Source organism: Bos grunniens, chromosome 17 (assembly GCF_055505025.1).
Source record: "Bos grunniens cultivar Pamir isolate PY7600 chromosome 17, Bosgru_T2T1.0, whole genome shotgun sequence".
In the NCBI taxonomy this organism is placed as follows: domain Eukaryota; kingdom Metazoa; phylum Chordata; class Mammalia; order Artiodactyla; family Bovidae; genus Bos; species Bos grunniens.
Window position 1 is genome coordinate 63,835,254 of NC_141181.1, and position 21,292 is coordinate 63,856,545.

A 21,292-nucleotide genomic window follows, 5' to 3' on the forward strand; every position below is an offset into this window, starting at 1 on the left:
GCAGCACAAGCTAGGAACACAGGTGGGCAGGAGCTAACCGGGCAAAGAGGGGAGGGAAGGGGTCAGCGCTTGGCACTGGGGAGCAGAGTTTGGGCACGGCTAACTGAACCCTCAGAACCTCAGTTTCCTGTTCTGTGAAATGGGGTCATAATGATGACACTGGGAAGTTGAGGGCGACTGACTCCCACAATGAGTTCATGTGTATTTGCTGAGCACCTCGTGTGCCTGCAGCATGCGTTCAATGGTTATGTTTTAGTAGGTGTTTTCTGTGTGGCAGGCACAGCACAGGCCACTGGATTGCATGCACTCTGCTTCATCCCCATTTCACAGATGAGGAAACCGAGGCTGTGAACCATCGGCTTTCCTATCATATGATGGCTAAATGCGGAACTTGGATTCAAACCCTGCTCTGGGTGCTCCAAAGCTGGTTTGGTTGGCCAGGAGTAAGCCCCAGGCTCATATGTTTGGGGACCTGGTGTGATTCTGAGGCCCTTCCTTCTTCAGCTGATGTCCAGGGTAGCTGGACGCGAGGCGGACTTGTGTTTCCAGGTCCCTGAATGGGGCTCCTGTTGCAGCTCCTGCCGGGGGCTGGCGGCCAACCACATCTGGGAGTGGCCACCCTGCACCCCTGTCATTACAAGGGTGGCTTTGAAGCAGCTGGCAGCAGTGCTGTTTGCCCACGTGGGAGGGGGGCTTCCTGGAGCCGGCCTGATGCCCCTCCCGTTCCCTTGCAGGCCGAGCCGTGTGGACGGGTCCCCAGGGCAGCATGGCGGATCCTGGCGAAGGCCCTCGTGCGGGGCCAGGGGAGATGGCCGAGTCCCCCGGGGATGAGAGTGGGCCCCCCGGCGGGGAGGCCTTCCCCCTGTCATCACTGGCCAACCTGTTCGAGGGGGAAGACAGCTCCCCGTCGCCCTCGCCGGCTGATGGCGGTCGCTCCACCGGCCCAGGCGACGGGCGACCCAACCTGCGCATGAAGTTCCAGGGCGCCTTCCGCAAGGGGGTGCCCAACCCCATCGACCTGCTGGAGTCCACCCTGTACGAGTCCTCCGTGGTGCCCGGGCCCAAGAAGGCGCCCATGGACTCGCTGTTTGACTACGGCACCTATCGTCACCACCCCAGTGACAACAAGCGGTGGAGGAGGAAGGTCATAGAGTGAGTATTGCTGGCTGCCTGGCCAAGGGTCTCCTCTGTATTGAATTCGCCCATCCACCCATCCGTCCACCCACCCACCCTTCATCTACTCATTCATTCATCCAGCTACCTGTCTTTCCACCTAACCATTCACTCGTCCAGTCCATCCATCCATCTGTCCACCTGTCCATCATCGACTCCCTCAAGTACCTGTCTGCCCTTCTATCCATCATCTAGTTGTCCTCTCATACCACCCGCTTTCCGTTTGTCCACTGTTTACTCTCCAAACAGCTGTCCATTCTTCTATCTACTCTCCATTTCTATTCATCCAGCCAGTCAGCTATCAAACTATTCATCATTCATTCATTTATTCCATTTTCATATCTCTCTTTCGTTATTTCTCCTTCCTTCTCTCTTTCTCTCTTACCAGCTACCCGCCTTTCCACCTGTCCATCTGTTTGTCCAGTTTATCCTCCATCATCACTCATTCGGATACCTATCAACCCATCTATTCATCTGCCATCTCTCTGTCTAGCCATCTCCACATGAAAACCCGTTAGACCCCACTCAGGCCTCTGTGTGTGTCTGGAGCAGTCTTGAAGTCTGCGTGTGTCCTTCTGTCCCCCCATGCTGATCACAGACTCATTTATGCCCTTGGATGAAGCCCAGCCACCTTCTCAGCCCCTGCTTGGTCAGGAACTGTCTGTCTCCTTTGTTTATTTACCGAGTCATCGGTTTGTTCAGTGAAGGTTTTTGGACCACCCACCACATGCCAGGTTAGGGGAGGGGTTGGTCCTGGGGCTCCAGGAATGAGCCAGGCCAGGTGCTGCCCCTGCTTAGCTTAGATACTGAGTAGCTGTCACTGGCACTTTCAGTTTGGAGGGCAGAACACTTAATAAGCAAGTGAGTAGACAGTTCACTTTGCACTTATCTGGTGGTCCAGTGGTTAAGACTCCATGCTCCCAATGAAGGGAGTATGGGTTCAGTCCTTGCTCGGGGGAGATCACACATGCTGCTTGGTCAAAAAGAAAGAAAGAAAGAGTTGACTCTGGGAGAAGGAAATGGCAACCCACTCCAGTATTCTTGCCTGGAAAAGTCCATGGACAGAAGAGCCTGGCGGGCTGCAGTCCATGGGGTTACGTGACTGAGCCCGCATGCATGAGGAGGGTGGAGGGAGATGGGTTGGTAGCAATAAACTGGTAGAATTGAAAAAAAGAAATAGTTCACTCTGGGGGAGGTGCTGAGGTGAGACTGGGAGCTGATACAGGAAACATAATCCAGGTGGACTTCCTGGAGGAGCTGGCATTTAAGCCCAAAGCTAAGGAGTGAGAAAGGGCAGCCACACAGGGGATTCATTGGAAAAGCTCCTGATTCTGGGAAAGATTGAGGGCAGGAAGAGAAGGGGATTACAGAGAATGAGATGGTTGGATCTCATAGACTCAATGGACATGAGTTTGAGCAAACCCCGGGAGATGGTAAAGGACAGGGAAGCCTGGCGTGCTGCAGTCCATGGGGTTGCAAGGAGTCGGTCATGACTGAGTGACTGAACAACATTCCAGGTGGAGGCTGGAGAAGCTTGAGGTCTCCAAGGAGTGCAGTCTGCAAGCTGCTGGATGAACTTTGTAAGCTCCACTCAGAAGTGGAGACAGGCCCAGGACAGTAAGGTGCCCCGGTGCCCGATCTCTTTGGAAGGTTGCATTGCAAGCTGGTGGGCTCTTCGTCTCCCTTTCCCCCTCCTTCAGGCCCTCATCCCCACCACTACCTCAGACAGCTAGGGCTGATGGCTTTGGAGGGGCTGCAGAGGAGTCGGAGCGGGGTGCGGCTGAGCACTTGAGGTCTTCAGAGACCCCGAAGGCTGCCTCAGTGAGGATGGGGGCGGGGCGAGGGTGTTCTTTTCATTTTTTAGCTCAAAGGTCACAGTTCAGGAGCAGGTGAAATGGGGGCTGCCCTAGCTTGTGTGCCCCCCACCCCAGTGTCCAGAAGCACCTCTTCTCCCTTCCCTGGTGCCCCGTCGCTGGAGGCCCCATCCTGGGGGGCAAGGTCTGGGCCTGGGAACGGCCCTGGGCCGTGCCTCCTGTCTGGCTCCCTCTCTGCTCCCCTCCACTCTCCCGTTCGCACGCTCTCCTCCTCTCCTGTCCGTCCTGTCTTCATTCACAGCCTCCTCCTGCCCCTGTGTGTGCTGGGCGCTGGGTGGGTGAGGATGCGACCTCGGTGCCCCTGGGCTAGCTCTGCGCCAGTTTTTTGTCTCTCAAAACCTAGCACACAGTAGGTGCCCAGTGAATGCTTATTGAATGGCTGATTGACTGTCTGTTTTTTCCCTTCTTTACTTCTCCATCACTTCTCCTCCCCCAGCCCTCCCCACCTTATTCTTTCTCCACCCACCTCTGCAGCTCAGCTGCAGCTGTATGTGTATTATTCCACACATACAGGCTCCAGACACCCAGTAGCACTAAATAATAACCGGAACAGCAGCTAACGTTTACCAGCGTTGACTGTGGTGGGGCCTTGAGCTAAGCATCTACGTGCATGGCCTCATTTGTCTCAAATGTTTGTTGAATGAATAAATCAAGCAGTGAGTGATTTGAATAAATGATAGAGTTGCTTTATCTTTTAGTCTGGTGTTCCTCCTTTCTGTCCTTAGTATCTTTGTCTCTTCCAGTCTCTGGCTTATTAAGCACTTAATAAAAGACAAAGAGATGGATGGATGGGCGGGTGAATGGGTGGGTGGGTGGAGGGATGGAAGAATGGATGGGTGGGTGGGTGGGTGGATAGGTGGATGGGTGAATGGATGGGTAGAGGGGTGGGAGTGTGGGTAGTGGATGGATAGGTAGATGGATGGGTGAGTGAATGGGTGGATGGATGGATGTATGAATGGGTGGATGGATGTTTGGATAGATGGTTGGGGACCTTGGGAGCTTCTGTCTGTCTCCACCCAGCACACAGTAGGTGCTAGGTAGTGTTGGGGTAAAACATTCCTCTGTGTCTCCAGATGTCTCTCCCCTCTCAGCCTGGCCCCTCCCTAGGGCTCCAGCTGCCCTCCCCTACAATCCTCCAGCCTCTAAGGCTGGAGACCGTGAGGGTGGGCAGGGGATGAGCCCTCCTATCACCCCACTTCCTCCCCCTTCAGGAAGCAGCCACAGAGCCCCAAAGCTCCCGCACCCCAGCCGCCTCCCATCCTCAAAGTCTTCAACCGGCCTATCCTCTTTGACATCGTGTCCCGGGGCTCCACAGCTGACCTGGATGGGCTGCTCCCCTTCTTGCTGACCCACAAGAAGCGCCTCACGGACGAGGAGTTCCGGGGTGAGCCACCCAAGAATAGCAGGCAGGCCAGCTGGGGCTTGGGGGAGGCCTGGCGTCAGGGGCCCCCTTTTCCGTCAGCGTCTTCTCTTGGGTCAGTGGGCTGCACTAGCCAGGAAGAGCACTGGACAGGGAGTCTAGTCCTGTGTGTCCATTCCCATATTACTTAACTTCTCTGGGCCTTGGCTGCCTTTCTTCATTCAGCCTTTATTGATGGAAAGTGTCATAGGTAAGCAAGGTCACATTACAGGCTGTTCTTTACCATCTGAGCCACCAGGGAAGCCCAGAGTCTACACCTGGGCTCAGATCCCACCTCTACCACTTAAGGGATCCTTGGCCTCTCTGAGCCTCAGTTTCCTCATCTGTACCCTGGGGAATAATCACAGCACAGCCCTGGCCTCTGCGGACAGAGAATCCCATGAGCACAGGCAGCCAGGGTCCCAGAAGCCCCTGTCCTGTCTGGGGGAGCTCTGGAGGGGGTTGCCGGTCATTCCTGCTTCTGCTCTCCAGGTTCGAGCCCCGCCCCTGCCCAATATTCTGGCTCCCCACTGTAGACTGGAGCCCAGTCACCTGCCTTGGGACGTAGCCCAGACAGCTCCCTCCAGCCTCGTCCAGGCTCAAACATCCGCCCCGGGCCACGGCTCCCTCCGCTGCCCCGGCCTCTCTGCACATCTGGGAGGGGAGCCTGTGAACCCCTCCACCCAAGTCAGCCACGTACTGTGTGCCAGGTACCAGGTGAGCTGTCATTAACTGGCCAAATGACCCCACAAATCAATATAAAATGTCAAGAACTGTGACCTGCCAGGAAGGAGGGCCTGTCTCAGGTGGGCCGGCCACAGTAACAGGGCTGACGAAGCTCCAGGGAGATCAGGTATTTGGAGACTTTAGGTATTTCAAGCAAATTAAGCGCCTAAATAGGCTGACCAGGTCTGCAGTGTATTTTTCACATATACCTTTACCAGCCAGACTCTCTGAACACCAAAATGGTACTCTGCTGTATCACTGTGTCCATCAGAAGAGAATTACTGGACTTACAAAAAGCGTTCATTCATGGTGCCCGGCCAGGGCGCAGATGGTATGGCCTTGTTTGGGGCGTGAGGTTAGAGTTGTAGGGGGATGGGGTCCCCCTCTCCCCTCAGAAGGTCTCCATGATGCTGCCAATCTCATTTGGAGATCAACCACATATAAGCCCTGGCCAAACAGCCCCACCTAGCCCCCCAAGTTCACCATGCAAAAGTAGGGAGCTTTGGGGTAGAGGGAGCCCCTGTGAAACAGAGATCGTGGTGCTTTGCCTTTGGTGAGCAGCGCCAGGCTGGACTTGCCAAGACTTCTGGTTTTTCCTGAGTTTAGGACTGGGTCTCTGAGCACAGGCTGAGTTTGGGCAAATGGGTCTGCGTGAGCCTGGGTGGGGGGCTCTAAGACCGGCTGGGGGGAGGTCCCTGACATTGTACCGAATAAGGCAGGTGTAGAGGGGGACTTACTGTGAGGCCCACTACTTAGGGTTCAGGACCCTCTCTTGCTCTGGCCCCCAGTACATCCGTGGACCTAACATGGAATTTGTAGTTGTGTGTTCATTTTCATAAACAGGATCCCCAAATTGCATGTCTCGAGCTCCGCAAACACTGGCTCCACCCCTGCATGTTTTTCTAGCCAGAGGTTCATGAGCTCATTAGGGGAGTCAGTGACCACCCCCTAAAAAGTTTGACAACTTCCAACAGAAGTTTATTTAGGGCCCCTGGCTCCAGCCTCCCCAGTGGACAAAGCCACTTCGCCACCTGGTGGTGGAGTCCTGTGACTGCAACCACGCCTGATTTCTGGCTGAGCCCTGTTCATGGCTTCTTATCCCAGGACCCAGGTTGGCAGCCCCTTACCCTGCTACAGTCCAAATCAACGGTGTGGTCCCACATCCTACGTAAACCACTTAACCCTTGTGGTTTGGAATTCCTTGCAGTGCACAGCATGCCCCTTCACTGAATGTGTATTTACTCAACAAGTGGTTATTGGGCACCTACCAATCGTCAGGAGTGGTACTGGCCTGGGGCAAAAAATGATGAACAAAGCAGACTTGACCTCAAGTTTCTCTCAGTCTCACCCCTGAGAAGCAATCACAGAAACAAATACACAATTACAACCTGTAACTGTGTGTCCACAAAGAAGCTGTGTTGGAGGATTTGACTTGATCAGGAAAATCTGGGAGAGCTTCTGGGAGGAGGTGACACTTGAGCTGAGTTTGAATGAATTAGAGTTAACCAGGTAAAAACTGGAGAAGGCAATGGCACCCCACTCCAGTACTCTTGCCTGGAAAATCCCATGGATGGAGGAGCCTGGTAGGCTGCAGTCCATGGGGTCGCTAAGAGTTGGACACGACTGAGCAACTTCACTTTCACTTTTCACTTTCATGCATTGGAGGAGGAAATGGCAACCCACTCCAGTGTTCTTGCCTGGAGAATCCCAGGGTCGGCGGGGCCTGGTGGGCTGCTGTCTATGGGGTTGCACAGAGTCGGACACGACTGAAGCAACTTAGCAGCAGCAGCAGCAGGTAAAAACAGGTGGGGAAGGATTAGAGAGAAGGTTAAAAAGCAGCATGTGCAAAGTCCCTGTGGCTAACCATGACCAGAGTTGAACTCAGTTGCTATGTGGAAAGTGGATTCAAGGATGTCCAGAGAGGCTGTCCAGGATTCAAGGATGTCCAGAGGAAACCAGGCAGGTGTCCTGGGCATGTGAGAGAGATGCTGGCTGGGCCAGGTTGGTGGCAATGGAGATGGAGAGTGGTGGAGGGCTTGGAGAAACAGGTGAAACCAGTGGGGACTTGCTGGGGGAGAGGGTGTGCGCCAAGGGTAAGATGAAGGCGAGGGACAGAGGTTTCAGCTGGCTAGGGACATCAGTGTCTAAGAAGGGGACACGTGCAGATCGGGTTGGGGTTTGGGGAATGCAAGATGATGAGGTCAGCATGGAGAGTTGCCACAATTCTAATTTTCTAATTCCCTGTCAGTTAGGAAACGGACTGATCCACCTCCAGGCTCGTGGGTCTGAGCAGACTCCCCAGGGGCCTGGGCCAGCATTTGGCATCCCCCCCCCCCCCCCCCCCCGCCACCTTATGCAGATGGAAAGCTGAAGTCTGTTATTTTTCAATACATAGTTACCTGCTGTCGACACTGGGCTGGGCGCCAGGGACGTAGCAAGAAATAGCCAGAATGAGGTTTGAGCAACTTCACTCCTAGGGGCGGTGGGACTGGAATTCAGGTCTGTCTGCGTCCACAGGTTTTTCCCGTTCTCTCCACTGATTCCAGGTATCTAAGGAGAGTCTCGAAAGCGTTTCTGGTAGAATAATAACTGCAACCATATGACTTACTGAGAATGCCTGTCTACCTGGTGCTGGGCTCAACAGCTATCTATTAGCCTATGATTTCCCTTTATAGGCTTAATGTAGTTAGACAGGAAATGGAAGCGGAGAAAAGGTCACACACAAATCAGAAATGGGGAGCAAAGCCTGATGTGAGCCCCAGGGATCCTGGCTCCAGAGCCAGCCCCTCAGCCCACCCCTGCCTCTCCCACTCCCTGTCCCGTTCCTGGGCCCCTTCCTGCATCGGGCTGTGTTGCCCTGTGCCTGGTTAAAAGCCAGTTCTCTTTTCATTGACTCTCTCTTTTAAAGATATAAATCCACTCACATCACCATAAAAATTAATACAAGGGAAAGAAAATTGCAAAGGGACATTAGTAAGCATTAGGGGGAGGTGTTAAAGACCCCTTAGTACCAAACGGAGACTGACTTCACGGGAGAGATTTGACAAGGGGCTGACACCTTGCACATTTGGGCTTTTGCTGTTTTTATTGCTGCCTCTGCAGGAGCCCCCAAATCCTCTAAGATAGTTTCCTGTCTATTATGGCTCACAGCCCCTACTTCGGGAAACGCTGCACTCCCTCTCCTCCCCTCTAGGGGCGCTACTGCGCCCGCTTCATGGGTAAAGGATCTGTGTTCAAGCAAAGACTGCCTCCTGGGTCTGTTTTTAGAGGTTCCCAGTCCTCATTAGCAGATTAAAGGCTCTGAGAAGTCCTGTAGTGAAGACATGGCGGCGATTGGCTTTGATTAACTCAGTATTCGCCCCTTTTATCTGATTTTTTAAAAGTCCCCTCCAGGGACTTCCCTGGTGGTACAGTGGTTAAGACTTTGCCTTCCAAAGAAGGGGCCCTGGGTTTAATCCTTGGTTAGGAAACTAGATCCTGCTTGCTGCAAATAAACCAATGCAGACAAATAAATATATATATATATATTTTTTTTTTTTAATGGTCCATATTTAAGAAAAGTCCTTCCAAATATGCTTTGGTAAGTACCATGTCTCTATAGGCTGCAGTTTCCCATGTTTTAAAGAACTTCTGCTCCTCTGAGTTTCTTTGACCTTCTCAGTACCCTGGGGTGGGGTCGGGGAGCAGATAGGGGCCGGGCTCAGGAAGGAGAACACAGCCAGGACCTCTGGCTCCCTGCCCAGTGCCCTGTCCCCTGCTGCCCAGCAGTTTGGGCCTCGGGCCGAACACTCCTCTTGTTGCACGTATCTCCCCGCAGAACCGTCCACCGGGAAGACCTGCCTGCCCAAGGCCCTGCTGAATCTGAGCAACGGCCGCAACGACACCATCCCCGTGCTTCTGGACATCGCGGAGCGCACAGGCAACATGCGGGAATTCATCAACTCGCCCTTCCGAGACATCTACTACCGAGGTAGGGCCCAGGGCTGGGCGGGAGGGGGGCTCCCTCTTCACTTGTCCAGCCCCTCCCCACCCCCAGCAACACCTCATTTCAGCCTGGGCCCCGAGTGCCAGCATGTCCTGGAACCAGTTGTCGAATGAATGAACGAACGGACTGAAGAACAACAATAACTACCCCTTCCAACTTTTAAATTCTGAGTTTCAGAATTGAAGGTTCCAAGGTTCTTGCATGTAATGAGCCAAAGGCGCTGTGAACCTGGAATCCCGGACCCAAGATGCTCTGGTTTGGAGACTCGGAGGCTTTGTGACAATAGTCCTGTGAGCCAACAGCTTGAAAAGGCAGCGGTGTCACCAGGCCCAGCTCCCTGGGTCTAAATTCTGAGATCCATGAATCCACCTTGACGTTTCAGATTCCTGGATGTCAGATTCAGAGGCTGTGAATTTTGTGTCCCAAATCCTGTGAGACCACGATGCCACTGTTTCCTCTGGCGTGAAAGGCTCTTACGAGTCTGCAAAGTCTCCACATTTGGGGTCCTCCAAGTCAGATATCCCGTGAGCCTAAACTCTTGCGGGTGTGACGCAGCAGGTCTGGGATCTCAGGCCTCAGAGACTCCACATCCGGGAACGTCTGAAGGTCCCCTTGCTGCCCTGGGGTGGATCTCCACCTTCTGCGCCCCAGCACCCCCCACACCTGGTCAGGACTGTGCGCCCACCCACCCCCCAGTGACAGTCCCCCACCCCCTCCCAGGCCAGACCGCCCTGCACATCGCCATCGAACGCCGCTGCAAACACTATGTGGAGCTGCTAGTGGCCCAAGGAGCCGACGTCCATGCCCAGGCGCGGGGCCGCTTCTTCCAGCCCAAGGACGAGGGCGGCTACTTCTACTTCGGTGAGGAGGGGCCTGGTGGGGGCTGGGGCACATGGAGCCGAAGCTGGGGGCCGCGGAGGGTACCTGGTGGTGCTGGCAGTCCTGACACCTCCCGAGACACCCAGGGCCGCGCTGACCGCAGGCCCAGACGGAGCCCGGGGCACAGGCCGCCTCGTTGGTCTTGGTCACTGAGGTCTCACCTTTGAGGGGTGGAGCGTCACCTCGCTTGCCTGAGCCTCAGCTGTCCCGTCTGTGCTGTGGGCATCGTAATGGGATCAGAGGGCTGTGGTGGGCTGTCCCCTCCCCCCAACACACACCTTATCACTCGCATCCTCTGGTCTGACTTAAGCTGGCACTGATGGTCAGATGCAGGGTCCAAATGGCATCACTACTATGGCCCAGCTGGACCCATGAAAGATTTTAAATTTCACGCCCACTTAGACACATGTTATTCGGGGTTCAGAGACAAAGTTCCTCAAAGAGTCCCTCACAGCCTCCAAGTCGCGTGGCCATGCCTCAAATAGCCACGTCCGTCTCCCCGGGGACATCGCCCCCAGACGGTTGCAGTCGGCCAGGGCTGGTTCACGTTGGCCATGGGCGCTGTGTCCATCGTCACGGCATCTCCCCGGGGAGGGCCCTGTCCCTGACCCGGCCCCCCGACCGCCTGCCCTGCAGGTGAGCTGCCCCTGTCGCTGGCTGCCTGCACCAACCAGCCCCACATCGTCAACTACCTGACGGAGAACCCGCACAAGAAGGCGGACATGCGGCGCCAGGACTCACGCGGCAACACGGTGCTGCACGCGCTGGTGGCCATTGCCGACAACACCCGCGAGAACACCAAGTTCGTCACCAAGATGTACGACCTGCTGCTGCTCAAGTGTGCCCGCCTCTTCCCCGACAGCAACCTGGAGGCCGTGCTCAACAACGACGGCCTCTCGCCCCTCATGATGGCCGCCAAGACGGGCAAGATTGGGGTGCGTGTGGGGCCAGGGTCACCATACAAACACACACACACACACGAGGAAGGCTGCAGCTGACGTGTGTTATTAATGTGCACATTCGCCTCCCATCCTGCCCACCCCAGAGTGCAGATGTTCTAGCTCAAGAACTTGCTGTGGCTCCCTATTGTCCAGCAAGGCTGTTCAACTTCATCCCAGAGCCTGCTCATCCCACCCCGCTGGATGCTCACTGTCCCACTCCCACCAGCCAGGGCATGCCACTGACAGAGAGCTGCGCCCCAGAGCTGTAGCCCTGCAGTACTCCTCTGCCCTCCATGGCCAGGGTTCTGGCTCAGCCCCTAACCTGCTGTGTGGCCTCAGGGAACATCCTCCTTTTCTCTGAACCTCTGTTTCCTCATGGGGGCTTCCCTGATCACTCAGCGGTAAAGAATCCACCTGCAGTGCAGGAGACACGAGTTCAATCCCTGGGTCAGGAAGATCTCCTGGAGCAGGAAATGGCAACCCACTCCAGTATTCTTGTCTGGAGAATCCCATGGACAGAGGAGCCTGGCAGGCTACAGCCCATGGGGTCACAAAGAGTCGGAAACCACTGAAGCAACTTATCACGCATGCTATTAGCTCATCTGTCAAACAGGATGGTGAGGGCAAGAATTAAACCAGGTGATGTGAGGAAAGCGTCCATCAGGTGCTCAGTAAATGTTTTCCCTCGCCCATCCTGCTCTCTGGGGAGGTGCTATTTGCTGGAGTCCCTCCCACGTGAGTTGCGCCGCGGCAGTACCCCTGCCCACGCCCCCCCCCAAAACCCCCTGATCCTACTCCTCCCACACAGATCTTCCAACACATCATCCGTCGGGAGGTGACAGACGAGGACACCAGGCACCTGTCGCGCAAGTTCAAGGACTGGGCCTATGGGCCGGTGTACTCCTCGCTCTACGACCTCTCCTCCCTGGACACATGTGGGGAGGAGACCTCTGTGCTGGAGATCCTGGTGTACAACAGCAAGATCGAGGTGGGCGCAGGGCAGGAGGGGCCAGAGCAGTGAGTCTGTGGACTGGGTGCAATAGAAGGGGCCAACTGAGTGCCCAGAATGGCATCTGGCAAGGGCAGGAATGGCAGGATTGTAAGGGTCGGACTTCAGGGGCACGCAGGACTGGCTTAGGAGCCTGGCACTGTAAGTGACATGCTGTGTGACTCAGGACAAACTCCCCAATCTCTCTGAGTCCCAGCTTCCTCTTTGGTACCATGCAGATAAAAATAGAGCATTTCCCATTGGGTTGCTGGGAGGACCAAATGAACAGCCGGGCGCAGGGTAAACATTATGTGTCAGCTATTATCATTAGCATTTGTTATATGAAGTTTTAAAAGCTCTTTTTTTAACTTAGCAGTATTTTATGAACATCGTTCTGCACCATTAAATATTCTTCTGCAGTATCACTGCTGTGTGGAAATGTACCACATTCTAATTAACCATTCCTCTATTCTTGGTCATTTGAGTTTCTTTCTGCACTTAACTATCAGGAATAAGATTGCAGTGGCATCTTTGTGGCTACATCATTGCACTTGTCCTTGATGATAAAGAAACTCAAGTCCTTAAAGAGACAGGATGCTGCACAAATGGGGCAGAAAGCCCTGGGGCCTGCATACAGAAGGTCTTCCTTCTAGCCCCAGCTCTGTGAGTTTGGACAGATGCCTTCTCATACCGGAGCTCACTTCCCTCATCTTTCAAATCAGTGACGAACCTGATTTAAACCGGGGGTGGTGGTAAGTTTTAGCATCTCTGCTGCAAACTCTGATTGATTGGTAGTGTCTGCCCAGGAAACTGTATAGAGAACTATTGTGTGGGACTCAATTATTGCTGTCTGTCCTGGGTTCAGACTTGGAAAATTGTGGTGAGTCAAGTATTTATCATCCTGGGCCTAAATTTCCCAGTTCCCACTTCCTGAATCAGAATGTCTGAGGTTGAAACCCAGGGGTTTATTTATTTATTTGCACTAAAAATTTTTTGGCTGTAGCATGCAGGAACTTAGTTCCCTGACCAGGGAATCTAATTCGTGCCCCCTGCCTTGGGAGTTTGGAGTCTAAACTACTGGACTGCCAGGAAAGTCCCCAGGAATTTATGTTTTTTAACAAGCTCCATAGGTGATTTTGGTGCCAGCAACTTGGCAACTTCCACTGATTAGAGTTTGGGGACCATAGGAATAGATGTTCTTTCAGGAGCTTTCTAGCTCTGGGTTCTGTGTGTCTAGAACAGGCTAGAAAGGTAAGTTGGGACAGAACTGGGCAGAGCCTCAAATGCTGAGCCCAGAAGTCTGGGTGTCTGAAGAATGGGTCAGGAGGAGAACGAGCTCTCGGGGCAGAGGGTGGGGGAAGGCGCACTGGAGTCAGCCTGCCCACCCCCTGCCCACCCTGCTCCCCCACAGAACCGCCACGAGATGCTGGCCGTGGAACCCATCAACGAACTACTGCGGGACAAGTGGCGGAAGTTTGGGGCCGTCTCCTTCTACATCAACGTGGTCTCCTATCTGTGTGCCATGGTCATCTTTACCCTCACCGCCTACTACCAGCCTCTCGAGGGCACTGTGAGTGGCCTCGAGGGTGGCAGGAGCTGGGGCACAGCTGGGCCCCCTGTGGGAGGGGCTGGAGAAGGCTTGGAACAGGGTGGGAAGGCACCCCCACGCCCAGGGGGAGGACGGTGAGGGAGGAGGCTCCGTGGACCCAGAGGCTGGGCTGTTGGGGAGCATCTGGATTTGGAGGGGCTGGGTGAGGACTTGCATGCCCCTTGCCCCCTAGCCGCCATACCCTTACCGCACCACAATGGACTACCTGAGGCTGGCCGGCGAGATCATCACACTCTTCACTGGGATCCTGTTCTTTTTCACCAACGTGAGCACTTGGCCCCAGCCTTACCCTGCCTGGACCCTCCTCTCTCTCCACCTCTTTAATCTGTTTAATGTTTGGCCACACCCCATGGCACGGGGAGCTTCCCCCACCAGGGCTCAGGCCCATGCCCCCGGCATTGGGAACACCGAGTCTTAACCACTGGACCTTCAGGGAAGTCCCCCTCCACCTCTCTTCACTCCACTGTCTGCTCCACGCTTCTGCTGATTCCACCTCTCTCACCCGTCCCGTCCCCTTCTTCAGATCAAAGACTTGTTCATGAAGAAATGCCCTGGAGTGAACTCTCTTTTCATCGACGGCTCCTTCCAGCTACTCTAGTGAGTAGAGGTCCCTGGGGTGGCAGCTTCTGGGTGAGGAAGGTGGGGTTGGGAGGGACATCCTCGAGGTTTGGTGGTAGAGGGTGTGTGTGACTCTTATTAGGAGTGAACTCACCCAGCCTGATCAGCTACTGTAGCCCAAAGTCATGCCGTTGTCAAGTAAAAGAGTCCTCTGGTTAAAGCAAGATTCTGGTTGCTAGAGAGTTATCACTATATACACCATGGGTAGAAATAAATTTAACCTCTTACGCTTGTGATTGATTGCTAACGTCTGCCAGGAGTGCCCATGTTAAGAATCTTAAGGCTGTGTCTGTGTTCAGTGGGAAAGAGTGCTGGGATTGATTAATGATGTCTGCCTGGGGCACAGGCTGGATTGCTGCATGTGTGTTACATATTTCCCCTTTTTCCTAGAGTTAGAGAACAATGAAAATTCGGGGGGGGGGTAGGACTCCACGCTTCCACTGTAGGGGGCACAGGTTTGATCCCTGGCCGGGGAACTAGGAAATCACATGTCACATGGTAGGGCAAAAAAAAAATTTCACTTAGCCACAAAATCTCCACTGAGAACTACTGAATCTTCCTCTAGCAACTCCAAAGGACATCACTTTGGGATCTGGTAGGGCCCCAGGACAATTACACACACATCGGTTGGCAATTAACTTTGTAAAGCAATTATTTATTTAATTTTTTGGCTGCGCTGGGTCTGCGTTGCTGCGTGCAGGCTCTCTGGCTGCGGCGAGCAGGGGCTACTCTCTCGTGGTGGTGTGTGGGCTTTTCCTTGCAGTGGCTTGTCTGGTTGTGGAGCACAGGCTCAGAAGCTGTGGCACATAGGCTTAATTGCCCCGTGGCATCTTCCTGGACCAGGGATCGAACCCGTGTCCTCTGCATTGACAGGCGCCTTCCTAACCACTGGGCCACCAGGGAAGCCCAGTTGCCAGTTAACTGAGGATTCTGGTTATCAGGATGCTGGGGAACCCCATGAAGCCACATGGTCTCATGGTCTCTCTTCTGGGTGTCGTCGGGATGTCCTAGTACCTAGAGGGCTTGGGGGCCTGCCTCGCTGTCCAGGGTCTCATTTCCCCCTCTCCCCTCTGGCTCCTCTCGTGCCCTCTGCTGCCCTGTAGCTTCATCTACTCTGTGCTGGTGATTGTCTCAGCGGCCCTCTACCTGGCGGGGATCGAGGCGTACCTGGCCGTCATGGTCTTTGCCTTGGTCCTGGGCTGGATGAACGCCCTTTACTTCACCCGCGGGCTGAAGCTGACGGGGACCTATAGCATCATGATCCAGAAGGTACAGGGCAGGCGGTTCCCCCTGGGCTTTGTGTGTCCTTGGAGGGAGCCACACATACCACATGTGCACAGATAGTGCCACTGGCCCTGAGGCTGCGGGGTGGTGTAGGGGCAGTGGGCAGGGCCTGGACATGGGGCGGGGCAGGGTGGAGCTGGAGAGAAGGTGTGGGATGAGGAGCTGGGAAAGCGAGAAACCACGTATCTCATCTCTGCTTCTTATTCCCACCGGGGTGTCTAGATCCTCTTCAAAGACCTTTTCCGCTTCCTGCTGGTCTACTTGCTCTTCATGATCGGCTACGCATCAGGTGAGCCCCAGGTGCCCAGGCGGGCCTGGCGGGGGTGGCACCGGGCCTGAAGCAGCCGCCATGGTGTCTGGAGGAGAATATCCAGCGTTTGTAGGGCTCTCATTGTGTGCCTGGCATTGAGCCAAGTCCTCTCCCATCCCTGCCTCATTTAATCCTCCCAACAAGTCTATAAGGGAAGTGCGTTTCTTATGACCTTTTACAATTAAGGAAACTGAGGCTTAGATTAAGTAAGGTTAAATAACGTGCCCAAGTTCAAAAGCTAGGAAACGGTAAAACTGTCACCTTAGCTACTGTGACAAAAAAAGCTGCCCCAAAACTTAGTGACTTTAAACAACCACCCTTTTTATTTTTGGCTATGTCCTGCAGCATGTGGGATCTTAGTTCCCCAACCAGGGATCGAACCTGTGCCCCCTAAAGTGGAAACATGGAGTCTTAACCTCCAGGGAAGACCCCCAAACAGCCACCATTTATTATTATGCTCAAGTCCATGGGTCTGCTGGGTGCTTGTGCTGACCTGGGCCAGATTTGGGCTCCCGTGTCTGTGTTCACTGGCGGATTGGCTGCAGCTGACTAGCGGAGCTAGGGCTGGCCTCCATTGGGAGTGACTTTGCTGTCTTCCTCAGGGTCACTCATCTCTAGCCAGCTAGCTTGGACTTGGTCACACAGTGGTCTGAGGGTTCCCAGATGTGAGCAGAAGTGTTCGAGGTCACTGACTGGCACAGCGTCACTCTCTCTCTCACCTTATTGGCCAAAGCAAGCCTCAGCCTGATTCAAAGAGTGGGGAAACAGGGGAATTCCCTGGTGGTCCAGTGCTTAAGACTCAGCGCTTCCACTACACGGGACCTGGCTTCAACCCCTGGTCTGGGAACTAAGATCCTATATATCGTGCGAACAGCCAAAAAATAAAAAGAGTAAAAGTCAAAGAGTGTGGAAATAGACTCTACTGTCTTGGTGGCAGGAGCTACAAAGCCTCTACTAGGCTGTATCCTTGATGTCACGATGCCTTGGGACCTCAGTGGCACATGGGGGCAGGGCCAGGGTTGGGGAAGGTAATCAAGCTGTCGGGCTGGTCCCCAGGGGGCAGGTGACCGGCCATCCAACGCCCAGGATGTAAAATTTAAAAATAAAATAAAATTTTTTAAAAAAATGAAAAAAAAAAAAGTCTACAAGCAATACATGCTGGAGAGGGTGTGGAGAAAAGGGAACCCTCTTGCACTGTTGGTGGGAACGCAAACTAGTACAGCCACTATGGAGAACAGTGTGGAGATTCCTTAAAAAACTGGAAATAGAACTGCCTTATGATCCAGCAATCCCACTGCTGGGCATACACACTGAGGAAACCAGAAGGGAAAGAGACACGTGTACCCCAATGTTCATCGCGGCACTGTTTATAATAGCCAGGACATGGAAGCAACCTAGATGTCCATCAGCAGATGAATGGATAAGAAAGCTGTGGTACATATACACAATGGAGTATTACTCAGCCATTAAAAAGAAAACATTTGAATCAGTTCTAATGAGGTGGATGAAACTGGAGCCTATTATACAGAGTGAAGTAAGCCAGAAGGAAAAACACCAATACAGTATACTAATGCGTATATATGGAATTTAGAAAGATGGTAACAATAACCCTGTATACGAGACAGCAAAAGAAACACTGATGTATAGAACAGTCTTTTGGACTCTGTGGGAGAGGGAGAGGGTGGGAAGATTTGGGAGAATGGCATTGAAACATGTATACTATCATGTATGAAACGAGTCGCCAGTCCAGGTTCGATGCACGATACTGGATGCTTGGGGCTGGTGCACTGGGACGACCCAGAGGGATGGTATGGGGAGGGAGGAGGGAGGAGGGGTCAGGATGGGGAACACATGTATACCTGTGGCGGATTCATTTTGATATATGGCAAAACCAATACAATATTGTAAAGTTAAAAAATAAAAAAAAATTCAAACCCCCCCCCAAAAAAAAAAAAAAAGGGAGCAGCACTTGGAGGCTTCATCTGGGCTTCATGGGAAGGGATGCGCACCACAGTTAGCTGATGTCTGGAGGGGGTGACGGCCGTAGTGAGCACAGCTCTGGGCGTAGTCAAGGCTGGTGCCTGGTTTCACCTTCCTCCCTTCCCTTCTGTGCTGCTGTGAGCTGGGAAACAGGAACACGAGAGTGAGTCTGCCCTGGAATGCTGGCATCCCAGACTGCCAAGACCTCTAAGAACAGTCAGCTCAGTGAGGTTCTCCTAGCCTTGGCACTGTTGACATTTGGGGTCAGACAGTTCTCTGTGGTGGGGACTGTCCTGTACATGGTGGCATGTTGGGCGGCATCCCTGGTCTTGACCCAGTAGGTGCCCGTAGTGTCCCTCCTCCACTTGTGACACCAAAAATGTCTCTAAACCTGCCAAAGGTGCCCTGGGGGACAAATTATCCCCGGTTGAGAACCACTAGGCTGAGTCCTGGGACCCGCTTCCTTGTTAATAAGAGTTTGTGGAAAGAGCAAAGGCTTTACGTGCAGGAGGACCCAGATTCAACCACTGGCTTGGCTTCCACTCTGGGTGACCTTGGGCCAGCCTCCCCGCCCTCCCCAGGCCTCAGTGTTCCCCTCCATCAAATGGGAAGGGGCCTCCCTACCTCTCACCCTCCATGACCGTCACTGCCATCCCTCCCGCAGCCCTGGTCTCACTCCTGAACCCGTGTGCCAACTTGAAGGTGTGCGATGAGGACCACGCCAACTGCACAGTGCCCACCTACCCCTCATGCCGCGACAGCGAGACCTTCAGCACCTTCCTCCTGGACCTCTTCAAGCTCACCATCGGCATGGGTGACCTGGAGATGCTGAGCAGCACCAAGTACCCCGTGGTCTTCATCATCCTGCTGGTCACGTACATCATCCTCACGTTCGTGCTGCTCCTTAACATGCTCATCGCCCTCATGGGGGAGACAGTGGGCCAGGTGTCCAAGGAGAGCAAGCACATCTGGAAGCTGCAGGTGAGCCCGCCCCGCTGGGCGCTCTGCCCTGGGGCCACCTGGCCTGCTGCACCTCCTCGGCCTGGCGCTCTGGGCAAGCCGCACCACCCCGTTCCACCTCCACTTCCCAGTCTGTTTAATGGGCACGGATAAAGCCTGCAGGTCTGTTTCCCAGAGCCACCTAGCGCATTTCCATTGGCTTCTGCAGCTCAGCTGCCCTTGCGGTCCCATTCATGGAATGCAATCCCCCCAGCTCCAGGGAGGGAGCGCTCTAGGCACCGGAAATGCTCAGAGCGCCTCACATTTCAGTGGGGTTTCTGCACAGAGCCCGGGGGCAGCTTCTGTGCCCCAGCCGGGCCCAAGACACCAGGCTGGCATGGGAGCAGGCCACCCCAGAGCCGGGAAGCATCAGCATCGTCATCAGAGGGGCTCCCCACTCCCCCTGCCCCCCCAACCCCAGGCAGATGTGTTGGGTGTGGATGCGCTGGGGAGCTGCTGCCTTTGTTTCCCTCAGGTTTCCGTGCAAGGCTAGGGAGCAGAGGGCCTGGGGGGAGGGTGTCACTGCCTGCCTGGCTGCAGGCAGTTCAAGAACCCGGGTTCCCGATAAACAGCCTTACCACGAGGCCCGGCAAGGCAGCACCCACACTTACCGGGACTTGGCACATTTTCAGGAAATGGCACAGTGAGGAAAAACAACTCCACGAGGTCCTCCCCCGAGGTCTGGGTCTCAGGGGACCATGGGACCTGCTCTTACCCTTCATCTCTACCACTTCCTCCCTCAGGCCTCAGTTTCCCTGCTGGATGTAACTTGTAACATGCCAACTTGCAGCCTGTAGACTAGATTTGACCAGCAAAGATTTATTTGTTTTCTGCATCACTATATATTTTTTAAAAACTTAATGCAAAAAAATTTTAATTGAGAGATTTCATAGAAAAATCCAGATTTCTGGCCTTTCTTGAAAAGTTGGAAGCCTTGCAGGCGGGCCCACATTCCTGGATGAATGAGAGGTGGCTGCCCCCTTCACACGGGGTGGGGGTCCCCTGCACCTCCTGGTCTGCCCCATCCCCACCCCTCCCTGGGGATGCCCAGCACTGAGGGGACACTGGTGTCCTGGGGCACAGGCTGCTGACCCTTCATTCATTTTCTCTGGCCAGGCGCCTGTAGGTATTTGAATCTTTAATGCAGGAGTGGTGGGAGCTAGAAAGCCTGGTTCTCTGCGTCATTCCTGCCTTGAGAACAGTTAGGCAAGGCTGGGCGTGGCTCACCCGCCGCCCGCCCACCCTCTCTCCCCACAGTGGGCCACCACCATCCTGGACATCGAGCGCTCCTTCCCCGTGTTCCTGAGGAAGGCCTTCCGCTCGGGCGAAATGGTGACCGTGGGCAAGAGCTCGGACGGCACTCCAGACCGCAGGTGGTGCTTCAGGTGAGGCCGGATTGGGCGAGACCACCGGGCCTCCTTGTGCTTTCTACCCATTGCCACTTCTGAGCCATTGAAGCCCCCAGGGGCCTGACCGGAGCTCAGTTCCACTGCCTGATCCTGTGGGTTCAGTTCTCAGCCTCGTTTTTTTCATCTGTGAAATGGGGACAATGATAGCATCATTGTATTGGCCAGCTGTGCATATTAGACGGGTTGGCACATGAGATGTGCCTGGCCAGCACCCAACGCACACTGGGGCAGACACCCTGAAGCAGCTGGTGTTACTGCTCTCTCCTTTGCTGGAGGAAGCAGACTCAGAGGCAGTTATAAAAAAAAAAGCAGGAGGGTGTGCTGGAAGGCTGGAGCTTGGAGGCTGCCTGGGGGTGGGGAAGGGGTGCCTTCTCTGGGCAAGGGGGCTCTCCTTGACCCTCTGTCTGCTGTGGCCCCACCAGGGTGGACGAGGTGAACTGGTCTCACTGGAACCAGAACTTGGGCATCATTAACGAGGACCCCGGCAAGAACGAGAACTACCAGTACTACGGCTTCTCGCACACCGTGGGCCGCCTCCGGAGGGGTGAGTTGGCGGGGGCGGTCAGGGGAGGTGTGGGGGAGACTGAGGGGCACAGAGGGGGAGCCCTGGTTATCCTCAGCACCGTTTTGTTTGGAGCAGTCCTGTCCCTTCCCTGGGACTCAGTATTCACGTCTGTAGAATGGGAGGGTGTGATGGGCTGGCCGCCGAGCTTCCTCTGCTGCCTGTGAAAGCCTGGGCTCTTCCACTCAGCCGAGCACAGTCGGGAGGCCTTGGGCTCGCAGGCCTCCTGACCTGGGCTTGAATCCTGATTCTTTCATTTTACTCCTGTATGTTCCGAGGCGGGCTCCATGATCTCTCTGAGCCCCAGTTGCCACCTCTGTAAAACGGGGATAATATACCTCCCGCTTTAGAGCACTGACTTCCCTGGTGGCTCAGACAGTAAAGCGTCTACCTATAATGCCGGAGACTCGGATTCTATCTCTGGGTCGGGAAGATGCCCTGGAGAAGGAAATAGCAACCCACTCCAGTACTCTTGCCTGGAAAATCCCAAGGACGGAGGAGCCTGGTTGGCTGCAGTCCATGGGGTCGCAAAGAGTTGGACACAACTGAGCGACTT

The 21,292-nt window shown here is 54.5% G+C and overlaps 1 protein-coding gene across 6 annotated transcripts in view; it reads left to right on the forward strand.

Annotated features, from left to right (window-relative positions):
• The window catches only part of TRPV4 (transient receptor potential cation channel subfamily V member 4), a 37,916-nt gene that overhangs the window by 15,842 nt on the left and 782 nt on the right, over positions 1–21,292 (forward strand). For 3 of the 6 annotated variants that reach the window (XM_086348327.1, XM_086348325.1, XM_086348324.1), the window contains 14 exons: positions 735–1,152; positions 4,259–4,431; positions 8,990–9,142; positions 9,878–10,018; positions 10,673–10,971; positions 11,786–11,965; positions 13,377–13,535; positions 13,747–13,839; positions 14,098–14,171; positions 15,296–15,461; positions 15,699–15,765; positions 18,431–18,747; positions 20,023–20,150; positions 20,597–20,718. In XM_086348327.1, the coding sequence (XP_086204453.1) occupies positions 767–1,152; positions 4,259–4,431; positions 8,990–9,142; positions 9,878–10,018; positions 10,673–10,971; positions 11,786–11,965; positions 13,377–13,535; positions 13,747–13,839; positions 14,098–14,171; positions 15,296–15,461; positions 15,699–15,765; positions 18,431–18,747; positions 20,023–20,150; positions 20,597–20,718 (2,458 nt within the window). In that variant the 5' untranslated portion in view covers positions 735–766. Of the gene's footprint in view, positions 1–734; positions 1,153–4,258; positions 4,432–8,989; positions 9,143–9,877; positions 10,019–10,672; positions 10,972–11,785; positions 11,966–13,376; positions 13,536–13,746; positions 13,840–14,097; positions 14,172–15,295; positions 15,462–15,698; positions 15,766–16,388; positions 16,927–18,430; positions 18,748–20,022; positions 20,151–20,596; positions 20,719–21,292 lie in introns of those variants that run through there. The other 3 variants (XR_015144663.1, XR_015144664.1, XM_086348328.1) reach the window with 2 other exon arrangements.